Source organism: Sceloporus occidentalis, unplaced genomic scaffold, assembly GCF_023333645.1.
Source record: "Sceloporus occidentalis isolate IW3139 unplaced genomic scaffold, rSceOcc1.0.p SCAF_61, whole genome shotgun sequence".
Classification (NCBI taxonomy): Eukaryota; Metazoa; Chordata; class Lepidosauria; order Squamata; family Phrynosomatidae; genus Sceloporus; species Sceloporus occidentalis.
The window spans coordinates 2695297-2721719 of NW_028317041.1; the positions used below are offsets into that span (position 1 = coordinate 2695297).

General features: G+C 41.1%; 2 protein-coding genes across 2 annotated transcripts; both read right to left on the reverse strand.

Moving 5' to 3' along the window:
- Positions 1 to 2289: 2289 nt before the first annotated feature.
- LOC149287407 (reelin domain-containing protein 1-like) lies at positions 2290 to 14016 on the reverse strand. Its single transcript, XM_089492905.1, has 7 exons — positions 14011 to 14016; positions 12988 to 13207; positions 4544 to 4766; positions 4282 to 4415; positions 3655 to 3895; positions 3492 to 3546; positions 2290 to 2889 (listed from the first exon to the last, which is right to left on the reverse strand). The coding sequence occupies exons 1-7, from the start codon at positions 14014 to 14016 to the stop codon at positions 2290 to 2292; spliced, it is 1479 nt and encodes a 492-aa protein (XP_089349031.1).
- Positions 14017 to 23681: 9665 nt separating this feature from the next.
- Positions 23682 to 26184, reverse strand: LOC149287408 (U6 snRNA-associated Sm-like protein LSm6). Its single transcript, XM_089492939.1, has 3 exons — positions 26091 to 26184; positions 24979 to 25092; positions 23682 to 23716 (listed from the first exon to the last, which is right to left on the reverse strand). The coding sequence occupies exons 1-3, from the start codon at positions 26182 to 26184 to the stop codon at positions 23682 to 23684; spliced, it is 243 nt and encodes an 80-aa protein (XP_089349065.1).
- Positions 26185 to 26423: the final 239 nt, after the last annotated feature.

A 26423-nucleotide genomic window follows, 5' to 3' on the forward strand; every position in this document is an offset into this window, starting at 1 on the left:
CTTGTAAGCAATCTATCAAGCTGTCTATAGGGGAACGCTGCTATAATTCATTATTCTTTGAATGATTATTCTTTCTTAGCAGTTGCCTTGCAGCCAACAAATTGCCGCTTCCTTACTGTAGCTAGTCAGGTATCATATAGTGCATATGGGCCCTGATCCAGTGCCGCAGCGACACAACCGACCGGCGGGGATAGAAAAGGCTTGTCTGGTTAAACTTAAGAAGTTTGCCGTGGAGAAAACCCTACTTCTTGCAGTTATTTTTAAGCTACTCAACAGTGAAATTTATTTTTTTATCAAGTTAATTACTCAAAAATAATTGTAAAGTACCCAGCCTTTATATATTATATATTAATATTTGTGTATCTTTTTTTATTATAGTTTTAAAAGACTATCTGCCGGACTCAGGAAATAATTTAATTAGTCCATACATATAGACTAATAAGCATTTTTTTAATTGTATGAATTAACCTAATACTCAAAAAGTAGAGGTGAAAATTTCAGTGTCATACAATGCGCAAGGTAACCGTTTCAAAGTGAAGAAAGAAATGCATCACAAAAGGAAAAATTGCAAAAATAGGTGCCCAGACATTTCATGGCCCTCCACACTAGAAATAAACATTAAGAAAGCATAGTGTGGAATGTAAGAGGGGGATTTTACACCCCTATATAAAATGACAATACCTTACTTACTAAAATAAACCTTACCAATAAATAAAAAATAAAAACACTGGGTGTTTCTACATTCAGGACAAACATTAGAATCTATTTAGTAGTTTTTTTCATTAGCTACTGTAAATGAGTAAATGATTTTTCAATGAAAAGTAAAAAAAGGGTTTGTGGGTTTTTTTAACCATATTTTTTATTTTATGCATTTTATGATACGATCAAAATAACAGTATCTACAGAAAGCACTTTTTGTCCTAAAAGAAAACAATATATAATTTGTGTGGATACGGTAAATGACAAAGAATAAAAATACAGCTAAACACAAGCAGAAATGTTAAAAGACTACAAACTTTGAAAAACAGTCTGGTCACAAAGGGGTAATACTGATCCATATTGAAAATTTGTTTAAATAAATGCTTAAAATACAATATTAGACAAAAGAATAAGTCTACTGTTAGAGGGAAATGTTTTAACAAACCATGGGAAAACTGTGACAATCACTGTATTGAATTGACCTTAGGTAAAAGTGAAGATTTGTCTTGCTGTTAGAATTAAACATGTCTTCTTATCAGGTGTGAATGGACAAGAATCCTCCGTTTCCATTTACACCTGATGACAATGCATGTTTAGTCCCATAAGCTAACATTTATCCTCCGTCTCCTTTTATGTTAGTGTTATCCAATGACACCTTCCTCGTGTCGATCGATATCCCTATCATACTTGCTATACCCTTGTTAAGTGCCTGCCCTTTCAATCAACAGCTGCTGTCTGTACCAGACAAATAGAATAGTCAGCTTCATATTTGTAAACTAAGAAAAGCTGAGACAGAACTTTTTTCACATAAAAAGTACATTATATTATTATTTTTTTAGAATTAAGCAATCTTGTAGGCTTGGTCTTCATATAAACAAGAAACCGACTATTCCTATTAAATCAATATTGTTAGGTTAAGCAAAGGTTACATTTTGTATACTCTATATAGCGTCTTCTAAAACATAAATGTAATCTATATTGAAGCCCATTTACAATACATAATCTAAAATACTAGTATATATTGTGCTACATGTATAATCCAGCATGCAAGCCACCTCCTGCTAATTGAATAGCTTTTGAAACTTTAGTAATTTTCTTTGAATTTGGTGCAGGAAAGAGGATATAAAGTGTGGTGACTTTCCACTCACACATACAGCGTACACCAGGGTTTCTAAAATGCATCCATAAGCCTGATTATCTGTGGCCACCGTGACAAATAATAACCACGTACTTAAATTATGTGCAGTGTGCATTAAATAGCACGGCTAGTTACATTTGAAGCTGAAGACGTAAGCGAAGGATTACTCTCCTATCAAGATCATCATTGAGTGTGTTGTGTGTGACTGAGCGTGATCTCTGTGGCTGAGATTTGTGATGTGTGTGTTTGGATGAGAATAATGTGTGCATTAGATTGGCTGCAAGTGATATGAGTGGCCATCAGAAAGAAAATAATTTGAGAACCACTGATACGTACTGTATTTATTTATTATTTTTCCTTATTCATTATTCATCCATTGACTAATATCAAGTTCCTTTTGGTGATTTACCTACTTTAACAGCAAAGTGCTCTGCGGTACTTAAGACACAGAGCTATTGTGTTTTGCCTGCTGGGGCTATCCAGTTGTATTCTGCTTGGACCAGCACAAAGCTGTTTTCTCTGATTTTTCTGAACTGCATCATTTCTCCATTCTCCCTCAAAGTAATGATATTGTTGTCTGGTTCACTGAAGGACACTTCTGTCCTCTTATGACAGTACTGGGCATGGATGCAGCGCAGTCCAGCTGCAAGGGCCATCCCCAGAACTGCCGAGCATCCTAAAAGTATGCCCAGCTGGGTCATGGCAAGCTGCATTCCCCTAGTCTTACTCTCTCCTCCTTTGCCAGGATCAACAGCTTCTGGAATTGTGTTGGTCACCCATGGAATGGTAACCTCAGCTTTTCTAACATTCATATCAGAAGCTACATCTTCTGAGTGATGCAGAAAGTTTGCTGGAATCTCTTCGGTGGCTTCTAGTTCTTCATCTTGTGTAGTTGAAGGTGACAAAGAGGTGCTGTCTGTATCTTCTAAAATGTCCAATAATGGGTCTATCAGTTTTTCTTCGGTAGGTAAAACTGGTATAGTGATCCATGCATCAGGATCTGCAGAGTAGGTTGGTCTGGCAGTGGGCAATGTAAATTCTACTGTAAAATCCTTAAAAACATTTAAAATATTTATTCATCACATAATTCAAAACACTTTAATACATTCTTTATTGTAGATGAATTCTGTGTACATAAACATTTAAAGCATGTCTGTCCTTTAAATACTTCTTCCAGGAAAAAACAAAATATATAGTTTAATGGGGTAAATTGCATTGGCTGGCTTTAAAGAAATAGTACATGGGGGGAGAATTACCAGATTTGGAAAAAAATGGTTTTGAAATAGCAAAACGGTACCTGTACTTATTGCCCCATAACGTGCAGAAAAAAGCAAAAAAAAACAAAACATAAAAACATTGGGTATTTGTAAACTCAGGACAAATACTAGCAGGTTTCACCATATTTTATACTTTTTTTTTTATAGTAAACAATATGATACGATAATAAATTTAATGTAATTCTTGAGAAGTAAGAAGATTTCTGTGCATATGAATTCATATATGAATGTATGATCTTACATAGTTTTGCAAGGTGATAAAATGATTTAGTTTTCTATTCTGAAGAAAATCTTAGAAATATTGGAAAAAGAGGTGAGCGTTTACTCTGCCTCAGCAATTAAACAATCAAAAAATGTATGGTTTGCTTTAGTTTTACCTGTATGTTTTCTTCACATGAAAGGCATATACTGGCTTCAGAAGTGTTTTGTGTTCTATGGTATAGAGAAATACATTTATAGTGTATAAAAAAAATGTAATACAAAACAATACAATAATGTAAAATTGTTGCATTGTTATTCAGTCATGCTTTTATACATTACCGGTTATGAATGTGTTGGTTGAGTGCTTCATTCGGTGGCTGTAAACTTTGTAGAGATATTCTTGGTACATACTCCGGATGGGACGGTCCTACAGTTCCGGAAAGGTTGTTTCCTGATGGATATGTCACAACCCTTGATGGAGTTGAAGTAAGGAACTCTTCAAACCTTTCGGACGTATCTTTGCGTAACCCTGGCATAGAGGGGTGGGTAATGGTTCTTATAGTGCTATTAGTCACCAAGCCTGTAAAGTAACATAGAAACAAAGATGCATTACAATTGCGACATACTTTGTTCCTGTTGACATGGGTCTTACGGTTCTGTGTCCCAATTTTGGAACACATCAGTTTCCTCTGTAAGGAAAGTTGTCTGTGTGCCTGAAACCCACTACAGTAGGGCTGCTGAACTCCAGGTCTTGAAGGTCCCATGCAAACCATGGATTCTGCATCCATTTGCTTTAACATAAGCCATTTAATAATCCCCACCCATGTGAACTTTGCTAAAGTTGGGAGATCCAAAAATAATGCCCCTTGATGCATGGAGTTTGATAACCCTTAAATTCAGATTCTCCATTAAATAAAGGCCAGAACTACTGGTATATTGGCATAGAATTTCTTTAAAACTCCTTACCGGATACAGTCATCATGTCTGTGCTTGATTTTTCTGGCTTGCGAACTTCAAAACTTTGGTTTTGAACTTGTTGCGACACAATAGCAGATTCAATACGTGCCCAGTACACAAAATATGATTGGACGACTGATAAGCTGTTGCAAAAAAAAATATGTTCAATGATACGTTTCTTATAAATCTAAAATAGACAGAAACATCAATGGGCTCCATTGGTTTTGGCCTTCTCCCAAACCCTTGATGCATTTACTTGGTGTTTACTTACAAAAACTTTATGTCTCCAACAGGCTGATCAGGTGACTTCCACACAAAAGATAGATTTCTTTTCAATGACTTGTCTGAATGGGTAACAGTATCTCCATCTTGAAAGCAATGCAGTAGTTTGGAACCCGTAGGGATGACTATAAAGGAGCCAGCTACTTGGTCATTGGAAATTCTCCGAGCTTGAAGCATAAAGCCCATGAAATCTCGGGCACTTCTCACAGTTACTGTAAGACAAGTTGCACAGTATATGTGTGTTACTGAAATGCTCTGCGTTCTAAAGGAATTATTACAACTTAGAAGTCAATATTTTTTCAACAATATCTTGTCTCTAATATACCTCGCAGTACCGGAGAGAAAAAAACAGTGTCTAGCCCGGTGATTGTCTATGCCCAGTCAGAGGACTGTCCCCTTAAAACTGGTACATCTGGTAATCCTATAATAGGTGACAGAACACTTAATGGTGATTAAAGTCATTCAGAAGCTGAAAGAAAGGAAATCGCCACAGCCGTGTTCTCATGCTAACTGCATATAGGAGCTTTGCATTGGCTCCGGTGCATCTTACTGCATGGGAATCAGTCCAGGCATTCATTAGTAATTATGATTAGAAAGTTAGTCTCCTGTCTCTCCAGCTCTCATAATATATTTTGAAGGTACATTACTACACAGGTCATGACAGAACGAATATCCTTTCTGTCAGGTGTAATGGTTTGGTTAGCAGTTACTCTTTGGAGAATGATGGGAAATATGACCCACTCAGACAATGTTAAACATTTTGCTCTGCAAATATATAAGGTTAATTCATTGGTTCGGAATGTGCTGAACAGTGATGTGTCATCTATATATTTAACCGAATAAACAGTAATGGTTATTTTTGCCAACACCTACAGAGCAAATGTCTTTGGATCTTAATTAGACTTTGGCAGCAGTGCTGACTTGGCAACTACAGTGGGACGTCCATCATTCTGGATGATGCCAACAATACGATCCCACAGTGCACAGTGAGGGATAGAGGATCTATAAACAGGATTATGACAATCATTTTCAAAAAGCTCTAGTAGATATGTATACAACATATCCCTGTTTCAAATACATGACAAAAATCTATTTGGGAGGAAATACAAATGGAACCCCTGGGTCTTCTAGAGTTACATGGACTCTATAGGGAATCACCAGACACTTGTAAATCTCCCTACTTCCTCCTTTGGCTTGTTGGACCATTTCCAAGACAGATATGGAGCTTAGCAGGGAATCCAGAAAAATTGCAGATTTGGGGAATCAAATGTATTACTTCATAGAGTGCTATTAGCAGAAAGCTTAACTGAATCCAAGACAAGCCCAAGGATCGCTTCAGGTCTGAGTCAGGAAAAATTTACATCAGGAAAAAATGGACTACCGGTAATATAGCAGCAATGCAACTTTGGTTATTTTTAAGGAACGGAAAGTTGATTATTGATGTAAAGTTGAACATCAGTGTAACAAAGTTCTTGGTTAGTTCAGTTTCAAAACAGCTTTCCCATAAATAGCAATACTCACCCCCAAGAGATGAACATTCAGTCTACTATTGAGTCACATTAGGTACCCACTAATTGAAGGAAAACCTAGCAGATAAGCCACTATGTGAATGTAATTTGTTGGCCTGTCACATGAACTGACACATCAATGCCTTGTAGCATTTAGACCAGGGGCGTCCAACGTGCGGCCCGCGTGAGCTCGAGGTGCGGCCCGCGTGAGATCGGCAGCCAGGATCACAAGCCCTGCTGCTTACTTGTGGGAGGGGCTATTCTCTGCTCCAGTCCTGCTTCCTCTGTGGGGATAACGAGGGAGGCCGCGCCCCCTGCTGAAGTCTGTGAGCGGCATCGAGAGCTGCAGTAGGTAAGGGGGTGGGGGAGGTTTTTGAATGAGTATGCCTGTGAGGGAATGAATGTGTGAATGAATGAGTATATGAATGAGTGTGTGTGTGATAGCATGGATGTGTAAGTGCTGGAACCTAGGCATGATGGGACTGTGATTGCTGTTAGCAATCACACTCCTATCATGCTAAGTCAGCCAGTACATGCTGAAACCTGGCTAGCTGTCTGTTACAGGGTCACCGTACCCAAGGCTGGGTACCCCTGTTTGAGGGCTGAGGAATCACCAGTCAGTCCCTCATACGGATAGCACTCAGCTATCCACGGATCATCCAGACCACCATTCGTAGTAAAACAAGAAGAACTCTCTTTATTACAAACACACAGAACTTTATACAATCTCAATGCAATGTGTACCGAACCCAACCCCCAATCCCATCAGCCACATCCCATCACAAATCCCATCAGTATACAGGGGATGTATCAGGTGAGGGGATTACAGAATACAATGGGTTCCCCACCTGTGTTATCCCCCCTGTAGTGCGGGGGCCGTCTGGGCAGACAGGGCTGTGTTGGCCGATTAAGAGCCCCAGCCAGATTATAGGATCGTCTCTTTGAAGGCTGGGGCTGAATCCACATCAGTCTCTGGGCCGGTTACACAATAAACACAATATAATATATTACCGGGTCACGGTATACAGAACCGAACACAAAAGTGCTCCGTGACCCGGCTAAACTTCATATGACACATGAGCCAGCTAGCCTGGCCCTGTCACAGATCTCCCCCTTGACCAACGGTCCGGCAGACCAGGCAGATCCACACGGGTCTGCTGCAGGCTGTCCGAGTGGACAAAGTTCAAAGGTGCAGGCCTTAGTTCATGGCCCCCTTTGTCAGAATCATCCATTGAAGGTGGGCCAGGGCCCTGGTTGCCCAAAAGGATAGTCAGTAGTCCTCTGTGAATTGGAGGACGGTCCCAGCTCAGCCGGGGGCACATGGCTATCCCCCTCACCGGGGTAACAGGGGCACGTGGAGACTCTTGCTCCCTAGTCTTGGGAACTGAGTCTGGGGCAGCTGCCAGGCCAGGGTGGTTGCATGGAAGGAAAACCCTGCTGATCGGGCCGGGGGCACTCGGGGAACCAGGGAAACACGTAGAGGTAGTAAGCGAGGCCTCTACCGGGACACTGGAGTGACCTAGGGGACACTCTGGGACAGGAACAGGTGCCCTTACAGGGTTATTGGGCGAGCTAAGCAGCTCTGCGGGGTACTCAGGGGACAAAGCACGGGAAGAGTCAGAGGAACACTCTGGGACAGTGACCTGGGCTTCTAGGAGGACACTTCGGGAACCAGGGATCACTTCGGGGAACACAGGGATAGGAACCAGGGCCTGCGCCAGGCTACTGAGAGGACCCAGGGAACTCGGCAGCCCCTCTGGCGTCCTCGCTAGGTTAGGGAACGGTGCCTCTACTGGGTCACCGTGGACTTCATAGGGAACCTCTCGGGCAGTGACCCGGGCTTCTTCCAGGACACTCAGGAAATCAGGGGGACAGTCTGGGGCACTGGCTTCTACGGGCGTAGCTAGGGGTTTGGTGAGGGGGATTGTGCCACTTACTCGGGCGGTGGGGACAGTCATCTCTTCTGCCGGGGTAGAGCAGCCAGGGTTGTTGGTGAGGACTTGGGTCGGAGCTTTTGGCTTCCTCCTCCGCTTCTTCTTGCTGGGGAGGACCTCGGTTCTTCTCGCCAGGGCAGGGGCCGCAGAGTAGGTGAAGAGGACCTCGGTCCCACTCCTGCAAGTTGTAGTACCATGCTCCCAGTCTCCTTGTAACTCCTGGAGCTCCACTCTCCGCAGCAATTCTTTATAGTCCCTCTCGAGCTGCCATTCCTCTTGGACCAGGCAATCCATAACAGCCTCCAGCTCGGGGGGAATAGTATAAACCAGGACTTCTGCACGGTTGTCCCAGATTGTATCCCTGCGGTACTGGCAGGGGCTTCCGAAGGACGAGTCAAATTGGAAGGCATCATATATCAGTCCTGGGTCGACGGGGCTATACAGCATCAGAGGGTCGCTGTGGTCTTCACCTGCTAACTGCTGGGAGAATCCCTGGTAGCGGCTCTGGAGGTCGAGCTCTGCATATATGAGACCCCTCAATTCGTCTTCCCACTCCGGCAACGGGTTCTCCCCCAGGAGTGGAACTCGTATATCCCACATTGTCCAGTACTGTGCCCAGTACGTTTCAAAGTGGGGATGGGAGAAATCATCCCTCCAGTCTGCAGGCGCAGACTCTAACTGCCATTTCTGGTGTTCCAGCTCACACACCTCGGCTGTAACCCGGTCTGTCTCATCCTCTGGTTCTCGGAAGGGTTGGATATCCTGGTATGATATTTTGGTGGTCTGTTCCCCTAGTCTGGGAGATACAGACCCACTCTGGCTCAGTTCCTGGTGACACATTTTAATCACCGCCGTCACTTGCTCCGATGTAGCCCCTCCTGGGTACAGGGATAGGTGCCATAGAATGTTCTTTTGTAGAGCACTCAGTCCGAGGCTCTCCTCTGGGGCATCCTGGTGCCGGTCCATCTCTCTGCAGTCCGCAATCAGAGTAGCCTTTCCTTTGCTACAAACCTCCAGGAGCTCTCTCGGTGTCTCTCGTCTGCAATCCCAGTTGGTGGTTTGGATTTCACCCAAGTCGTGGGATTCTTCCCACCGCTGCCAACCAATGTTACAGGGTCACCGTACCCAAGGCTGGGTACCCCTGTTTGAGGGCTGAGGAATCACCAGTCAGTCCCTCATACGGATAGCACTCAGCTATCCACGGATCATCCAGACCACCATTCGTAGTAAAACAAGAAGAACTCTCTTTATTACAAACACACAGAACTTTATACAATCTCAATGCAATGTGTACCGAACCCAACCCCCAATCCCATCAGCCACATCCCATCACAAATCCCATCAGTATACAGGGGATGTATCAGGTGAGGGGATTACAGAATACAATGGGTTCCCCACCTGTGTTATCCCCCCTGTAGTGCGGGGGCCGTCTGGGCAGACAGGGCTGTGTTGGCCGATTAAGAGCCCCAGCCAGATTATAGGATCGTCTCTTTGAAGGCTGGGGCTGAATCCACATCAGTCTCTGGGCCGGTTACACAATAAACACAATATAATATATTACCGGGTCACGGTATACAGAACCGAACACAAAAGTGCTCCGTGACCCGGCTAAACTTCATATGACACATGAGCCAGCTAGCCTGGCCCTGTCACACTGTCCCCCTTGTGTATTGATGCTGCCAGCAGTATGGGGTCTGCGCTTACAGCCACCCTGTACCAGCATGTACTGGCTGACTTGGCATGATAGGAGTGTGATTGCTAACAGCAATCTGCTAACGGCAATCACAGTCCCATCATCAGGTTCCAGCATTTACTGGTTGCCTGGGTATAAAAAGAGTGTGTTTGCTGTTAGCAATCACACTCCTATCATGCCAAGTCAGCCAGTACATGCTGACACCTGGCTAGCTGCCCCCCTTGTGTATTGATGCTGCCAGCAGTATGGGGTCTGCACTTACAGCCACCCTGTACCAGCATGTACTGGCTGACTTGGCATGATAGGAGTGTGATTGCTAACAGCAATCACAGTCCCACCATGCCTAGGTTCCAGCATTTACTGGTTGCCTGGGTATGAAAAGAGTGTGTTTGCTGTTAGCAATCCCACTCCTATCATGCCAAATCATATTGTTGATTTTTTTTGTCCAATTGTGGTGTGTTACTTTTAATAAAAGTGTGGTTACACACTAAAATTGGACAAAAATTACTGGTACAATGCCCAGCCAACCAGTACATACTGGAATCTGGGTATGCCTGAGATTTCTGTTAACAATCATAATATATAATTTTTTTTGTACAATTTTGGTGTGTAACTTACTTTTATTAAAAGTATGTGTGTGGGGGGGTCATTTTCAGTCTTGGCTAAGTGAACCCTGAATTTCTGGTTTTGGTCCAAAATTTTCATTTCGGTGTATCCCTAAAATAAATAGAACTATTTCATTTTTACTTATCCAGAATCCTGAATTTGTAGTCACAAAACTTTCTAGGCCCAGAAATCAGTGAGAGGAAAAGTAAAGGTTTTGTGTCATTTACTTTATTTTAACCCCTTAATGACAATTGCCGGTTCTGGCACGGCACGGAAAAACAAGTCGATTATGACAAATGACGTGCCAGAACCGGCACGCCTTTAAACGGGTGCAGAAAGCGATCTACGCTTTCTGCACCCAAACGGCGTTGCTGTAATGCCTCGACCTCGAGGCATTCAGCAACGCCACGATCGGCACCAGGGGCCATGTCTGGCCCCTCCCCGGGGCGTCAACAACCGCCATACATTGTATGGCGGCGGACGCCCGTTTTAAAAGCGTTTAGGAGGTGATCAACGACCACCTCCTAAACTTAAATGGTGTCGCTGGAATGCCTCGATCAGGAGGCATCCAGCGACACCAAACACTTACCTCTGGATGGACTGTGACCGCTCCGGAGACGGGTCACAGCCGCAGCTGCCGGTGATCTTCACCATCTGCAAGATGGCGGCGGCCCGGGAAAAAAAACAATAAAGGTGAAAAAGTTCGCTAGATGGTCTCCTGACCCTCTAGAGAACTCTGGCTCCACTTGCAGGTTGAATACAGGTACTGCATTCAACCATGCAAGTCAATGGAGCCCAGCTTTCTAATCACAGTGTGATTAGTAAAAATAAATTTATTTTTTTTTTTTAATAAAATTAATAATAATTAGAAAAAAATAGTAAAAAAAACAGTAAAATGTAAAAATAATTTCCCACTGATGTCACTATCAGGGGAACCTTTAAGTTGAAAAAAAATTTTCATTTTTTTTTTAAAAAAGGCAAAAAAAATAAAATATATATATAAAAAATATATTTTTGTGAGCAAGTCCTAAAATTAGCACATTAGCTTAAAGCAATTCTCGCATGGAAAGAGTTAAAATACTGGCATATTAAATGCCCATGGGGTGTCTACTTTTAAAAAATGTATGATTTGATGGGGTAAATTGAATTGGCCGGGTTCAACAATGTCCCAATTAACACAGGGGGGAAGGATGGCCACACATCTAATTTCCAATTAGAAAAATGCACATGTACCAAATGTGGCCTTTTAGTTCCCCCAAAAAATGAGAAACCCATGCATGTGGGGTATCACTGCGCTCAGGAGATGTTGCTGAACACATATTGGGGTGACATGTGACAGTGGCATAAACCAGGAGCTGTAAATTCATACATAACATAGGTGTGTGGGGGAAAAATACACACAAAAAAATACTACTGCAAACTTTGAAAAAATTCTGGTGGTAAAATGTGTGCATGCAAAGAGTTAAAATACCAGCATTTAAAATACCCTGGGGTGTCTAGTTTTCAAAAATATATGGCTTTATTGGCCACACTGAAATGGCCCGGCTCAAAGATGTACCAAATAGGGCATGGGCAGTGGATCCCCAAATGCCAAAGTTCAACATTGAAAAATGCGCATGCCCCAAATGTGGCCCTTTTGCCCCCAAACAGCCAGGCAAAATCATTCATGTGAGGTATCGCTGTACTCAGGAGATGTTGCTAAACACATATTGGGGTGTTTTATGATAGTGACATATACCAGAACCTGTTTATTCATACCTGAAGTAAAATGTGTGTGAAAAAACAAATGCAAAAAAAATTACTACCATAAAGTTTGACAAAGGCTGATGGTAGAATTAGTGCTTGAAAAGGGTTAAAATACTAGCATTTGGAATACCCTGGGCTGTCTAGTTTTCAAAAATATATGACTTGATGGGGTAAATTGCATTGGCCGGCTTCAAAGATACCCGAAATGGCACATGAGGGGAAGAATTACCAGATTTGGAAAAAATGGCTTTGAAATAGCAAAACGCTACCTGTACTTTTTGCCCCATAATGTGTAGAAAAAAGCAAAAAAACATAAAAACATTGGGTATTTCTAAACTCAGGACAAATAGTAGAATCTATTTAGCAGGTTTTTTTATTAGCAAGATTTTTCAACTAAAAGTTAGAAACAGTCATTTTTTTCAATTTTTTTTTTTTTTAATAGTAAATAATATGATACAATCAAAACAATGCCATCTAAAGAAAGCCCTTCTTGTCCTGAAAAAAACAATATATAATGTGTGTGGGTTCAGTAAACGGGAAAGAAGAAAATTACAGCTAAACACGAGCAGCGCAGAAATGTTAAAACGGCCATTGTCACGAAGGGTACAAAAAGTAAAATCAGCCTTTGTCACGAAGGGGTTAATCTGCATATTTTATTAAAGGCCATATTTTCACGCAGTGAAAAATGAGTGCAGCCCGCACACGTATACAATTCTGATGAAGTGGCCCACTGCAGAAAAAACTTGGACACCCCTGATTTAGACGCTACAGAAACTTTTAAGAAGGTTTTTTTACAGTTCTAATTAAGACATAATGATATGTAAGAGAGTTAATCGGATGAATCAACATACTGAAAAGACATTCCATGCAACATAACAGTTCTTTACAAACACATGCAGGGTCAGCCCACTCACATCTAACCAAGGTGTTGATGCATTTCACTTACCCGGAACCTTGTCACCAGGCAGGTAGAAGGACCTGTTGGCGTGTACGGTGATATAGTTCTTCCTCATATTCTGTGGCGCTGCTCGGATATGTTTGGGCCTCATGTCAGAGCAAGCGGCAAGACTCGCTCCATGAGAGAAGGCAGCGGAGTAGGAAATGAAGGAAAGGCTCGTACAGGTCCACACAAACAGAAATATCCGGGTGTTGATGGTGTCCTCAGCCTTTTTAAGAACAAGCAAGAAAGTATTTCTCTCTCAAACATTTAAAATATAATTCCCATCATCCTTCTTTTCTAAACTTAAATTCGAAACCAAAAAGTTTTTGGAAAATCAAAATATGGGAATTGGTAACCACTGGCAAAACAACTTTTGCCAGAATCCAGTGATCTATCTGCTGTTTCAGGGCCTATCGCACTCTTGGTAAAGAGCACATTGTGAACTAAGCTGTAAAGGTGTGGTTTTTGTGTCCTTGGAATCCAGTGTCCATACAAGCATCTAGGAACACTATGTTGTTTTCTTTACATCTTACTAAATTAAAGATTATTATTATGTCTACCGCATAATTAAAGAATGAAGAAATTGGAGAAGCTGATTTTTCCACTGATTACCATTAAATCTAGTTTAAAGCTTCTGAAATGCTAAAGCCATCCTTTTAAAACTGAACAGCTGACAAACTTCCGCGCATGGGCAAACCTGGTCAACCTTCTCAATAATATGGCATCCCAAATGGACAACTCATAGCTATTACTGCAATATTGTTTACTGATGTCCTTCAAACTATGGTCCACAAAACACCAGTCACTGGGTCCTATCTGTGCCAAGATGGAGGATCCCCCATATTCAGAAAACTCTAAAAATGTGTAGCGTGTAGACACAAATTTGCTGGATGTGCTGTGCAAAGCAGTCACGACAGGAAGGGTCTTCATAACATGTAGAGAATTTAGTGGGAATTGTCACCTATAATTCTTGCACACGCACAAGGTCCTCAGATTCAATAACAACCAACTGTTTGTCGTGGAATGTACCGGCATTAACCCTTTTGTATATTTGGCAGTGAGTTACTGACGCATGTATACATGGCCATGGAACCCTATTGCCGCACAGGCTAAAAATGTATTTCTTTTTGGTGAATCTGGTCAGGACAATAGTGGAATCATAGAGTCTGACGGCAGATAAGCACCATCTCAGCTCATCTGGTCTGTGCATTTTTCCTGATATAGAAACTTCAGACCTAAATCAGTCCTTGATCTCGTCTTAGATTCAGGATATCTTTATGCCTATCCCATGCATGTTTAAATTCACTCACTGTATTAGCCTCTACCACTTCTGATTGGAGGCGGTTCTATTTATCTACTAGGCAGTGTGCCATCAGTAATAATTTTAACATTCGTCAACATATACATACTGTATATTAAATTGGTGCTAGTTGATTAGCCTTAAGGTGGTTATTAATGAAAAGTGATGCAGATAGCTTCTTAGAAGTAAATCCCAGGACATGAAATATAATTGGATTTAGATAATCCCACGCTAGACAGGATTTACAAAAATTTTATATAAACAATATATTAGATAAAGTTAATCATGCCAGCTTTTGAGCTACATATAGAACTCATAGTAAAAGTAACGCATTTACAAAATAAATTTATTAACATGGAATGGGGTAAATTGGTCAAGACATGACTTAAACTGAAAGCACAGTTAAATGATATGTGCATAAATATTTCATAATCATGCAATTACTGTGTTATTGAATAGACTTGTAAAGGTTTATGGCAGGCATGTTGGGAAAGCCACGCTTAAATACATTTGTTGCACTGTTTGGAAGAGTACAAGCATTCTTTTATATTTAATATAAAGGTTAATTGGGACCAAACCATACTTAAATCAGGGCAATCTAGTTTTCTTCATGTAACCACAAAGTAATCTGATATTGTCTGAGCCGCAAACCCAGCTTTATGAAATATTAAAAGTAGAGATAGAAAAAGAAATAGATTTAGATGAGCTGAAATATGATTTACTTTTTATTTGTTTTATATATCGTGATAGATTCTAATGTTTCACCTCTATTTCTCGTGAGTAGCGGGAAGGGAAACAATTTATCCTATTAAGTAAAACATGGTAACATGCTTCAATGCAGAGTCTTTGCTATAAAGTGTAATCACCAGTCACTGCTGGCATGCTACTGCATCTCTTGGTGATAACTAATGATGTGTGTAATTGGATCTAGGTTTATATCCCATGAGCCAACAATTGCCACCTCCATATAGTTGTACAAACAGCTACAAAGGTGCCAGTTAATTGTATTAGTATTTGAAATGATCTCTGGCTACATTGGCACATCACTGATGACCTATGGTCTGCAAACAACTATGCTGGGTTGATGATTACTCCCAAATAGTATTGTGCCAATATGTGGAAGTGTGTGAGTGTATATGTGTAAGTGGTTGTGCTAATGCCTATGTTATCGGGATTGGGGTACAAGGGGACAGGGTCCTACTCAGCTTTACATGCTGCCCGGTCCAGAAGGTGCCAACCCTCCTCTGCTTCAAGGGGGGTTCCCCTTTTTTAAAATCTGTCATGAATACGGTTATAACTGATCATAATAGCTTTTGGATACTCCGAATGTCTTCTACCTTTGATGGATTTATGGGGAAGCTAAAGTATTTAAGCGTTTGCTGATTTGTATTATCAGCATGATAAAGCATGTGCTCAGTATATCCTTTTTAATAACGACATCTGATTTATAGGGAATTTTCAAATTCCAATCTCTCCCTCTGCCTCAGTGTTATGTGGATTTCGATTTATACATATGTGAACGCCAAATTTGTTTATGCTTGGGAAAATGAAAATTGGCTATATTGTAATCAATTTTCATTCTGTAATCTGGATCCAGACCGCAAATGCTAAAATGTTCAATCCAAATGCAGTTTACCAGCAGAGCCGGCTTTAGGCGTTGTGGCGCCTTGTGCGGACTACTCCTCTGGCGCCCCCCCTCACTACCCCCCCCTCTCTGCCCCTTCAAACTACCCGCCCTCTCTGCCCCTTCAAACTACCCCCCCATGCCCCTTCAAACTACCCCCCCTCAAACTACCCCTTCAAACTACCCCTGCCCTCTGCCCCTTCAAACTACCCCCCCTGCCCATTCAAACTACACCCCCCCGTCCCTTCAAACTACACCCCCCCTCTGCCCCTTCAAACTACACCCCCCCTCTGCCCCTTCAAACTACACCCCCCTCTGCCCCTTCAAACTACACCCCCCCTCTGCCCCTTCAAACTACACCCCCCCTCTGCCCCTTCAAACTACACCCCCCTCTGCCCCTTCAAACTACACCCCCCTCTGCCCCTTCAAACTACACCCCACCTCTGCCCCTTCAAACTACACCCCCCCTCTGCCCCTTCAAACTACATCCCCCCTCTGCCCCTTCAAACTACACCCCCCCTCTGCCCCTTCAAACTACACCCCCCCTCTGCCCCTTCAAACTACACCCCCCCCCCTCTGCCCCTTCAAACTACACCCCCCCTCTGCCCCTTCAAACTACACCCCCCCCACACTTACCTTGTTGCCGGAGTCCTGCGGTGAGAGCGGGAGGCATCCGTCTTCTCGCTCTGCCGCGGTGCCGGCATTTCATGTTGAGAGCCGGAATAGTCCGGCGCTCAACATGAGATGCCGGCACAGCGACGGAGTCACGGAGAGTAAGGGGCGCCGAGCGGTTGCCGAGAACTTCACGAGCAACCGCTCGGCGCCCCTGACCGGGACTTAGATTTAAGCATCGGTTTTTTTTTTAAACTTTATTTAACATGAATGATGTTAAATAAAGTTTTTAAAAAAAACAAAACAAAAAAAAAACAACGATGCTTTAATCTAAGTCCCGGTCAGGCGCCCCTGCAACCATGGCGCCCTGTGCGGTCGCACACCCCTAAGGCCGGCCCTGTTTACCAGGACTGGAAAACTCAAATGTGATACATACTTTTAACCAAAACCTAGGCTAGGATTAGAACGCCAACCTGATTATCATTATAATATTTCCCCTTTTTCCAATGCCAGAAGGATGAGACGTGAACTGTACAAAGCTCTGCTGTTCAAACGGTTAAACAACACATACTGTAATTACTTATGGACCCTACCAGGGGTTACTCCAATTTGGCATGTAGAAAAAAAAAAAAAGCTTGGTGTATGTTACTTTATATTATTAATTGCATTTTGGCTGCATGTTGTACGTTCTGCGTGGATGTGGCTGTGCACTGTTAACAAAAGGCACACATTTATTTATAACATGTAATTAAGACTGCTGCCGTATGCCTTACTTTCGGATTAGCTGCCAACAATAATAAAAATGAAAAAGATCCCAAGCCTGTGTGTTCGCAGAGCCAAGTGCTTGCAGTACGTTCATCCATCAAGACTAGCAGCCATTTACCTGTCACTGCACTGTGATGGGCACAGCAGAGCCAACTGTACATCATGCCGGCAGAGGGCTATGTCTAGTTAGGGTGTGTGCCAATAACGGAGCCGGGATCTCTCTGCTTAACGTGGCATGTCTGGAGGCAATTAGAAAGCATTCAGTGCAGCAATGTACTTTCCTTAACAGCAGCAACCTTAACCCGTTCTGTCTTATCTTAGCATCCCATTCCGTGCAAAGACAATGGCAGTAACAGGCTGCACTGCAGGCGAAGATCCTGCACCGGAAACTAGATGTCACTAGAGCTTTATATGTAAAAATGTGAAGATTTTCTTTGTTACAATAGAGTAGGAATTGGTGATACATTGTAGTCCAAGAAAAATCATTCTCAGTATTTATTGGACGCATTCACTGTATTTCTTTAGACAATGCAGGCAAACAGGAAAGCTACATTTAGGGGTTGCTGGGCTTTTGAGATGTTATTCTTTCTTAAAATAAATATATGTATTTACATTTCCTTTTGTAGTCACCCATGATGCCAAGTGTCTTTACATTTATGAAAAATGAGTCTAAAATAAGCAGAAGGGAGTCTCTTCTAGTGTCATATTTTTTAAATCAGCTACCTAAAGATGGCATCATTTCACAGTAGAGGGGACGCAAATGCCCCAAAAGACCCCACACGTAGGCTGAGCTCCCAAATGCATTGTCAAGCCTGATCCAGCAGCTCACCTCCAAGACTACTTTCATATAAACAGATGGCAGACAGGAATAACCAACACAATGTGAGAGTCTTAGGTATCTTAGATAGGTGTTTTTCGAATGGTATCCGCTGAATTTTTGCTTTGTTTAATGTGAGAGTGCATCTGGTTAGCAAACATATATTCCTAAATTGCCCCATTTCAGCTTACTATTCATACATTTCACCAAAATGGCCATGGTGATTGACACTCTTCTCTACCCCGAGAATGGAACAGTGCCAAGACATGTCACTCCTTAATTCCATATAGTTTCATGGTAAAAATCTCCACTTTACAAAGACGCCCCACATCTGATCATCGAAACCTTCCTCACACAATTCACTGGTGGCTTTTACATACAAGAGATTTACAGACACCCTGTGGGCTGAGCTGGACAAGTCCTGCAAGCCAGGTAACATTGCCTTCTGGAAGACTGAAAACAGCCTCCCTGGCAAACTGGTTCCTGGCCCTGCCTGCATATATCTTAGGAGACAAGTGGAGTTTGAATATATAGTATATAGTATATATATAGACTTGCAAGTTACGATTTAACTACATGTCTGGTCACCATGGAAATAACCCAGTTTTGATTTTGATTATCTGCATATATCAGTGTGATTAATACCATTCACAGAAGTTTATGAAGGTTTCAGTTTCCCTACTTGCAATTCCAGCAATTCCATATATTTTGAGATTTTCAGTCGTGAATTCAGTGATTTCTAATCGCTCAAGTAGATGGATCTCCCAATGCAACCAGCTAGGAAGCTGTGCACAGGGAAAATTTCATATACATTCCTTATCTGCTATAATCACACAATATTTACACACAATGAAAGAAAAATTTTTCCCCTATAACAATATTCACCTATTTTTTTCTTCGTGAATGGTGGACTTTCAGCTTATCAGAGTATTACTCGTGTTGTAACACAAACTCTATCACAGCACATCTGTTTGATTTTTTGCTTTACGCAATTATACGTGGAGCTTCAGAAAACTATGGTCACCCAGGCAGTATAAGTGTATGTTTTGTGCAAAGCACGATACACATTGACAACACAAATACAGCATAAAATAATATAAAAACATGGAAATGATCAGTATTTAAGAAATAGTCCATTTATCATTATCAATACTATAAGGACTTAAAGGCAGTAGGTAGTGTGCTTTCAGAACATGTCTTGTGTATGTACCGACTTATTGAATATAGACCCATAGCATGAATATCATGAATATCAAGTGTGTACATGCAACTACAAGCAGACAATTGTTATGTAACACACATCAAACAGTACATGCAATGCACTTACCATGGGAAGCATGGTCAATCAGGTTGCTTGCAGACCCCAAGAGTACGCAGTATCTGCTGGAGACTAGTAGACATATCCTTCACATCATCCTTTCCTCTCACTTTTCTAATGCGATGTGCAACAGCTGTCACAGCCAGTGCAGTGCCCATGACATCCTAGCCTCTATGTTGTCGCTAGACGGGCCTAATTTGATTATTTTCCCACTTGTTCTTTACAAAAATCACCCTCGTGAGTGACAGACTCAAACAATAAAGACCAAAAACCTAATATCTATGTGGAATGAATGAGCCGGAACATCCTCTAACTCTCTGTTGGGATGTGTATTGTGCTTTCAACAGCCCAGCGGGGTAGGATTTGGAAGAATAAAAAGATTCTAAGTCCCCACAAGGCTCATCCTGCTACAACAGAAGTACAAATTCCCCTTTCCCTTTACCAAACACAACACATCTCAATACTCACCATTCTTAAGGGATCTATGACAGCTGTCACTTACCTGTTCTGGCAAGTGCTTCAATCAAATTGCCTGTCTTATGTCTGGTATAGACTCACAAAATAAGTAGTTTCTAGTTACACTGAGTATACAAAAGTGTGAAGGAAAGAATCCTTTACTGTCCTATGTCCTTCTATATAGATCATTTCATTCTGTTAATTACTGTGTGCTTAAAACAATTTTCATAACCTTTCAACACAGAATTGAATGGTCTCCTGATCAGGTCTCCAGCAGACACATAATTATACTTGAACGGCTGACTTTTTACATATGTGTGCTTACCCAATGTTAATAGAGGATGCTTCCTGCCATGATTGAAAATGTATTCTACATAGAAAGGTTTTGTCCTCCATGTCCTCGTTAACACATCCGCACAATACATCCACTCTGCCATCAACCTTCAGAGGTCCTCTGCTTTTTATAGTCTAAAAAAATTATATAGGTAGGTAATTCAAAGGATATACACACGGCAATCTTCACCATGGGACCAGATCAGGGACCGATAGGGGTTTGAATCCCTTACGACAGGAAAAGTGGGCAGACTAGATGGGCCCAATGGTTTTCACCTACCATAATATTCTACAGCATGTTTCTATGTAGAGTTAAGAAATGTATTGGTTTTATGAAGTTGCTACACATCATGTGGCCATTAACCAAATGATTTATAAAAGGTGATTGGTGGACGGCTCAGATCACAATCACAGATGACAAAAAAATATCTTGTCTTCTCTGCAGCCTTAAGTAGTTTTATATGTGTTTCACTAAAATCACCCTGCCCTTTGGTTGCCTGTGCATAGTAAAACATTCAGACATGTTTCGTTATTGCGTCACATGCATTGTTGCATTACAGATTTGTTGGGAGCACGATATCGGTCACTTTACGAACTGTGTTTAAAAGCCACCAATGCTTATTTGAAACAAACTCTGGATCGAAGTGCAGAGATCTGTATAATTGTAACAAAGCGATGTCCAAGATCAAGTACATATTCAATAGTGCATTGCTTACATGAATAATTCCTGAATTGAATATGTTGTCCCGCAGCTGTATTAAAAAAAACACATCTACAAATGCTACTGTATGATCAGTGTCAAAAGTGTACTACTTTATTATGTATTAGATGGAGTGAAATATGTGGGAAGCCAAAAACTAAATCACCAACATAATGTATAAAAAAAAAAAAAAAAAAAAAACACCCTTACTTGACAAATCTATTTAAAATTAGGCAGTTGTGTACACGTAGTTAGTTAAGTGTTTTGTGTGCCGTGAATGTCCTCTCGCTGTCAGTGCCTGCATACCAGTGTTCTATATAAACAGTTACTAGGGGTGTTTGTGCAATGTCTTAATCCCTTGTACAAATATCTATAAAATTTACTTTAACACAATGTTTTCACTTGTGTCCCCCCCCCCCAAACTCCCTTCCATCTTTTAAAATCCTGAAAAAATGTATAAAAATTGCAATTTAAAGGGAAACTTTTAACATACATGTATACCCTACAGTATTGTCCTGCGTTCAGGCGATCTATTTAATATTTATCACAAAAGTCTCATAAAGAGTAACTATAATTTAGTTCTCGCTTAACCCGAGCCTCTGTTTTTCGTGAAGCCAGTCTTCTTAAGTTGGAAGCCTCTTGAATATCGGAACACAGCAGCAATTGCATCACACAAGACACAATATTTATGGTTCAAATTACACATGCCATGTATTGTCCCAAAAATAGAAAGAATTCACCATTTTATGGCAAAGGGTATATTGTATGCCAAGTTGTTTTTACCGTATTTTGTTCAATAATGACGCCCCATTTTCAGTGTACCCACACAAATTGTATGGTGACAGACTGGGCATTCTTTTGATTTCCACTACATTTAGAATACAAATATATTTTTTATTTTGACAAATCGAAGAAAACATTGAGACAATTGCCACTAGTTACTTTGATAAAAAATGCAACATATGTAAATATGTAATATATATAAAATTTCACTGGCAATTACATTATGAAAACTCTACATTCATGTCAAGTCATGAGTTATTACATTTAGTATGCTGGGTTTGTAACTTTTATTTATAAATACGCTGCTTATTTAGAGATGGTTGATTTTTGGATGCCACAGGCCAGTGTGCCCGAGCGCTGCATAACATGCACGTTTAGCGTATTTAATACACGTTTCTCCTTGGCCGATTATAGATGCCTGGCAGGTAGTCTGTTGTCCTTCGTAATATTTTTTTCCAACAGACTCTACAGCATTTCTGAGGTGCTTTCTTGCAGTCGGCAAAAGGAATTCTGGTAGAAAAATTTTGCTGTAGAACCTGACGTCATGGCACAACACCATTGTTCTACCACGCTATTCAACTTACCAAACTGGGGACCAGTTGAGCGAGTGCTATGATTGCCCAATATCCTATTGGTCCCTGGTAATGGCACACAATCACCTGCTACATGAGGTTTCATGCCATCATATTAAGCTTTTTCGCACCACCAACATATGTAGTTAACAGAACAAGTCCAAGATGCCGGCCACCGCCCATGTATGTAGTGGCACTTTAGGGTCTCTCGCCTGCAATCAGCTATCCATCCCCTCCAACTGAATGTCATTTTTTTTTTTTATCCATATGTGACTTTCTCTTTACAGTCAAGAGAAGGATACAGATTGGTCTGTTCAAGTAATACCCATTGAGCAGGCAGCCTAATATTACAGCATACTTTGGGGGAGTGGGGACTGGCCCATCCTCTCATGACTGAAGATAGCTTTAGGGTCTTTATACACCTAGGGATGTCTCCTGGAACTAAGTAGTGCCCCTTATGCTGTCATAATCAGTGGAATGTATATATATATTTTTTTTTTAAACTCAGTACAAAACTCTAGCTCTAAAGCCTTACATTATAGATAACAGCACCAATGATCATAGTGGTGGGTTATCAAAGGTGATAAGAGGAATAGAATGCAATAGACCCTTTGGGAACTCTTTTACTTGATTGTTGTGTCAGTGCTCCCTATGGAGAGGATGACTTGACTGTAGTTCAGTCAGTGAAAGCATGGTTGTTGAAGATCCGCTACACAGAACAATAGATTAAATTCCTAGAGATACATTTGTGCAAAATGACACTTAAAGATGATTTATGTCTTTTAAACATAAAAAAAAGCCTCTTAGTATAAAGAAAAATTCCTACTCAAATATAATTTATTAACAAATGGCTCAATAACAGACCCATTTAACCCTTAAAGGACTGACTAGGCCCTTCAAATAATTAGACAACCAGTCATAGAACATTATGGTTTTGGAATATGTCCAAGAATGACACTTATTTCAAGGAAGAGTTCTTCTTTCCTAAATTACCACTTCTAAATATTTAATGCATTATATTTCAAAAACACAATATACCCCTAGTCCTAGTTTTTGGAGGGGGCAGCTACATTTTACACATTACCTATACAGCACATACAAACATATAAATACATACATGCGCATAAAAGAGGTTGCAACAATAACAATTACATTAACAATACCTGTAGTACCACTCATGAATACTCTTAACCAGAATACCAAAACTCAATGTTCCGCAATTGCTGTTTATTTTACAATACAGGGAACAGCATTATAAAATAAAATCAATTAACATCCAAACTTATTTTCTTTTGGAGGAACAAAAAAGTTCGATGAACAAGTCGATGGGACCGCTGTTTCATTATTCAGACAAAAAATAAACACGACTGATTATTACAGCTGGCTCTTAATATAAAAATAATAAAAAACAAATGTTTATTCACATCCTTCTCTTCTGTGTGCTTATATACAAAACTGTTGAGAGAGAGAGAGAGAGCGAGAGAGAAAGGAAAAAAAATAAATATATATTTAACTGCAATACAAATTATATATACACACAATGTATTCACAAAAGAGAACTGTCAGGAGAGTTTGCAGGAAAGTTGCTGTTCCAACTCCCTGACTTCACTATACAACAAGAGGAGCCAACCCAGTGAGCATCTGCTGGATTGGCCCTGTATAGTCAAGTCACGAGATTTCTTCATGAAATATGCATAACACAGGGGCAACCTGGCACTTTTCGGTAGAGACATTTGCTAGGGTTGGCATTCTTAACGTAGTAAAATTATAAGAGTTAATAACATAACTCGCCTTCCAAACCAAAGACTAGCCCAGCCGGAAACAGACAGGTCTTAAATCTCCAGCACTCTAATGAGTTGAGTTTCAGCATAACACCCAAAAAAAAGGGATGGTATGCTTTGCCTTTCGTGGTCCTTGTCAGTGAGGTAGAATTGGAATACCTCTGGCACAGTAAGCAAAGGAGACCCATGTTTGCACACACCATTACACTTGAGGAGGCTAGCAGCATCAGTACTTACATGTATTACGGCTACAAGACACACTCCTAATGGCTATATTAGTGAAGTACTGCATTTACTAAAAATGGAGCAGCCAGAAGTAACCTCAAGTTTAAAATAAGGTAAGACTTATGTAAATAAACTACAGGGCATTAACGGCAAAAATCCAGACATCAGCGAGGCAAGCAATGTGTGTTTTACTAATGACCTTGTTTAAGCTACATGAAAACACTGGTCATTTAGTTCACCAATGGCTGCTGCCCGGCAACTTGAGTTTACCATCCATGGCTTACTGGCTTGTAATGAATATCAAAGCGCTCAAAATGATATCTAACTGATGTTAATCTCACATGAAAACATGCTTTTAAATGTACACATGCATGTGATTGGATTATCTGCCTGATGGTAAATCTGTACTGATTGTGTGTGTGTGTCCACATAATAATAGTAACCTGCTAGGACATTAATCTCCTTTGCAACTGGAAGTTATTACTGCTGAAAATAAAAATCTAATTGAGCTATGCTGCAAAAAAATAAGGTATTCCTGAAGGTTGGTAAATATCAGATAGCTAGCACCTGTCCAAGATACATACTATCTTTTATGGAAAATTATGGCATACCCACATTACATAGAAACAATAATTCTGGTGAGGTTCTTTTTTTGGTCCAAAATATCATCCAAACTAGTTTTAATCATCATAAATTACTACGTGAAATTACCGTTATTCCCTCGAATAAATGCATCCCCGTACTTGTTCTTCAGCTGCCCATTGACATATTCTTCTGTCTGCTCTAAAGCAATGTTCATGTAACCGTCTAAACATGCCAACACACCTGCAAATAGAGAGATCTGTAAGTGGAGAGCACACGGAATCTATGATGGGAAACCCTTTGGTCTATATTTCTGAAGTACACAAAAACTCACAACACAACAAAGCGCAAATAATCAAAAAGAAAAAAAAAAAAAAAAAAAAGCGCACACTACGAAGTCGCTTGAGGTCACACAGAGAAGCAGAACAAAGAAGCAACACAATATTTCTGCACAGCAATAACACTTCTGTTTGTGTGCGCTCTTTATTAATAACCTCTCATTAATTGTCTAGGAGAGCAGAGAATGACAAGCAAAGAAAAAGATTACAACAACAAGAAGGGGAGGTCAGGTAAATGCATAGAAATTGATGGGTCCATAAACGTTATCTGTTAATAAAGAGTAGAGCCCTGCGCAGGACTGCTTTTTTAATCCCGCTCCTGCTGATATTTTTGTCCACTCCCACCACATGTGTGTTCCACTCCCACTCCAAATGTGGCCAATCACGCCCATCTCCTTACCATCTCCAGATTTCCCGTGAAGTCCCGCAAGGCTGCCTTCGAGTTGCTCCCTCACAGCGTCTCTTCTTTTGTTCCGCCCAGGAACAAAGCAGAGTCACGGGAAGTGACGTCACATCACGTGACTCCGCTGTGTTCCTGGGCGGAGCAAGAGAAGAGATGCTGTGAGGGAGCAGCGCGAAGGCAGCCTTGCGGGACTGCACGGGATTACGGGACCCGCAGGTACAGTGCCTGACCGCCCGCAACGCCAACAAGACTGCCCGCATCCCAATGCAGTCCTCTAATACAGAGTACTATATGCATTAGGAACATTTAATACAGAAGGAGAGTTAGTACAGTTAAAAACTTTCACTTACTGGCATATCGAATGTAGCGATATATTTAAAAGGACGGGGGCACACATGCTATTGTTTGTTTCATTAAAAAAAAAAAAAAAAAAGTGGTGATGCCACAAAAACATAAATCCCAAAATATGCTTCAGTTAAGTCCCAACAAAACATTTTTACCTCGATAATCAACTCCAGAGTTCAGCTTAACAACCACGGGTCGCCCGATGATCTGCTTCAAGAAGTCACTTGGCGTCTGCTTCCGCATACTCATCCTGATCTCCTATGATAGACAACTGTACAAAACACAGATTCAAACATCTGGCACTTTAACAAAAGGACCAACATCACAAAGGATCAGTTAAAGCAAACCGGGGATCTTTTGGCCAGAGATTTATTTAGAGGCACAATCAGCGGAAACATGTCAATGGTTTCCATGACGACTGCACTCCAAGTACTTGATGTACAGCCGCACAAGCCCTCGTGACCTAAATGTCCCTATAAAAAAAATAG

What these genes read in the sequence shown, in the direction of transcription:
- LOC149287407 (XM_089492905.1), bottom strand. An exon ending in AGACATGATGACTGTATCCG is followed by an intron (nt 3,896 to 4,281) that starts GTAAGGAGTTTT and finishes GTTACTTTACAG; the next exon opens with GCTTGGTGACTAATAGCACT. An exon ending in AACCAACACATTCATAACCG is followed by an intron (nt 3,547 to 3,654) that starts GTAATGTATAAA and finishes TCTATACCATAG; the next exon opens with AACACAAAACACTTCTGAAG.
- LOC149287408 (XM_089492939.1), bottom strand. Translation starts at nt 26,184, where the DNA reads ATGAGTATGCGGAAGCAGACGCCAAGTGACTTCTTGAAGCAGATCATC. An exon ending in CTCTGGAGTTGATTATCGAG is followed by an intron (nt 25,093 to 26,090) that starts GTAAAAATGTTT and finishes CTCTATTTGCAG; the next exon opens with GTGTGTTGGCATGTTTAGAC. An exon ending in ATTTATTCGAGGGAATAACG is followed by an intron (nt 23,717 to 24,978) that starts GTAATTTCACGT and finishes CTCTCTCAACAG; the next exon opens with TTTTGTATATAAGCACACAG.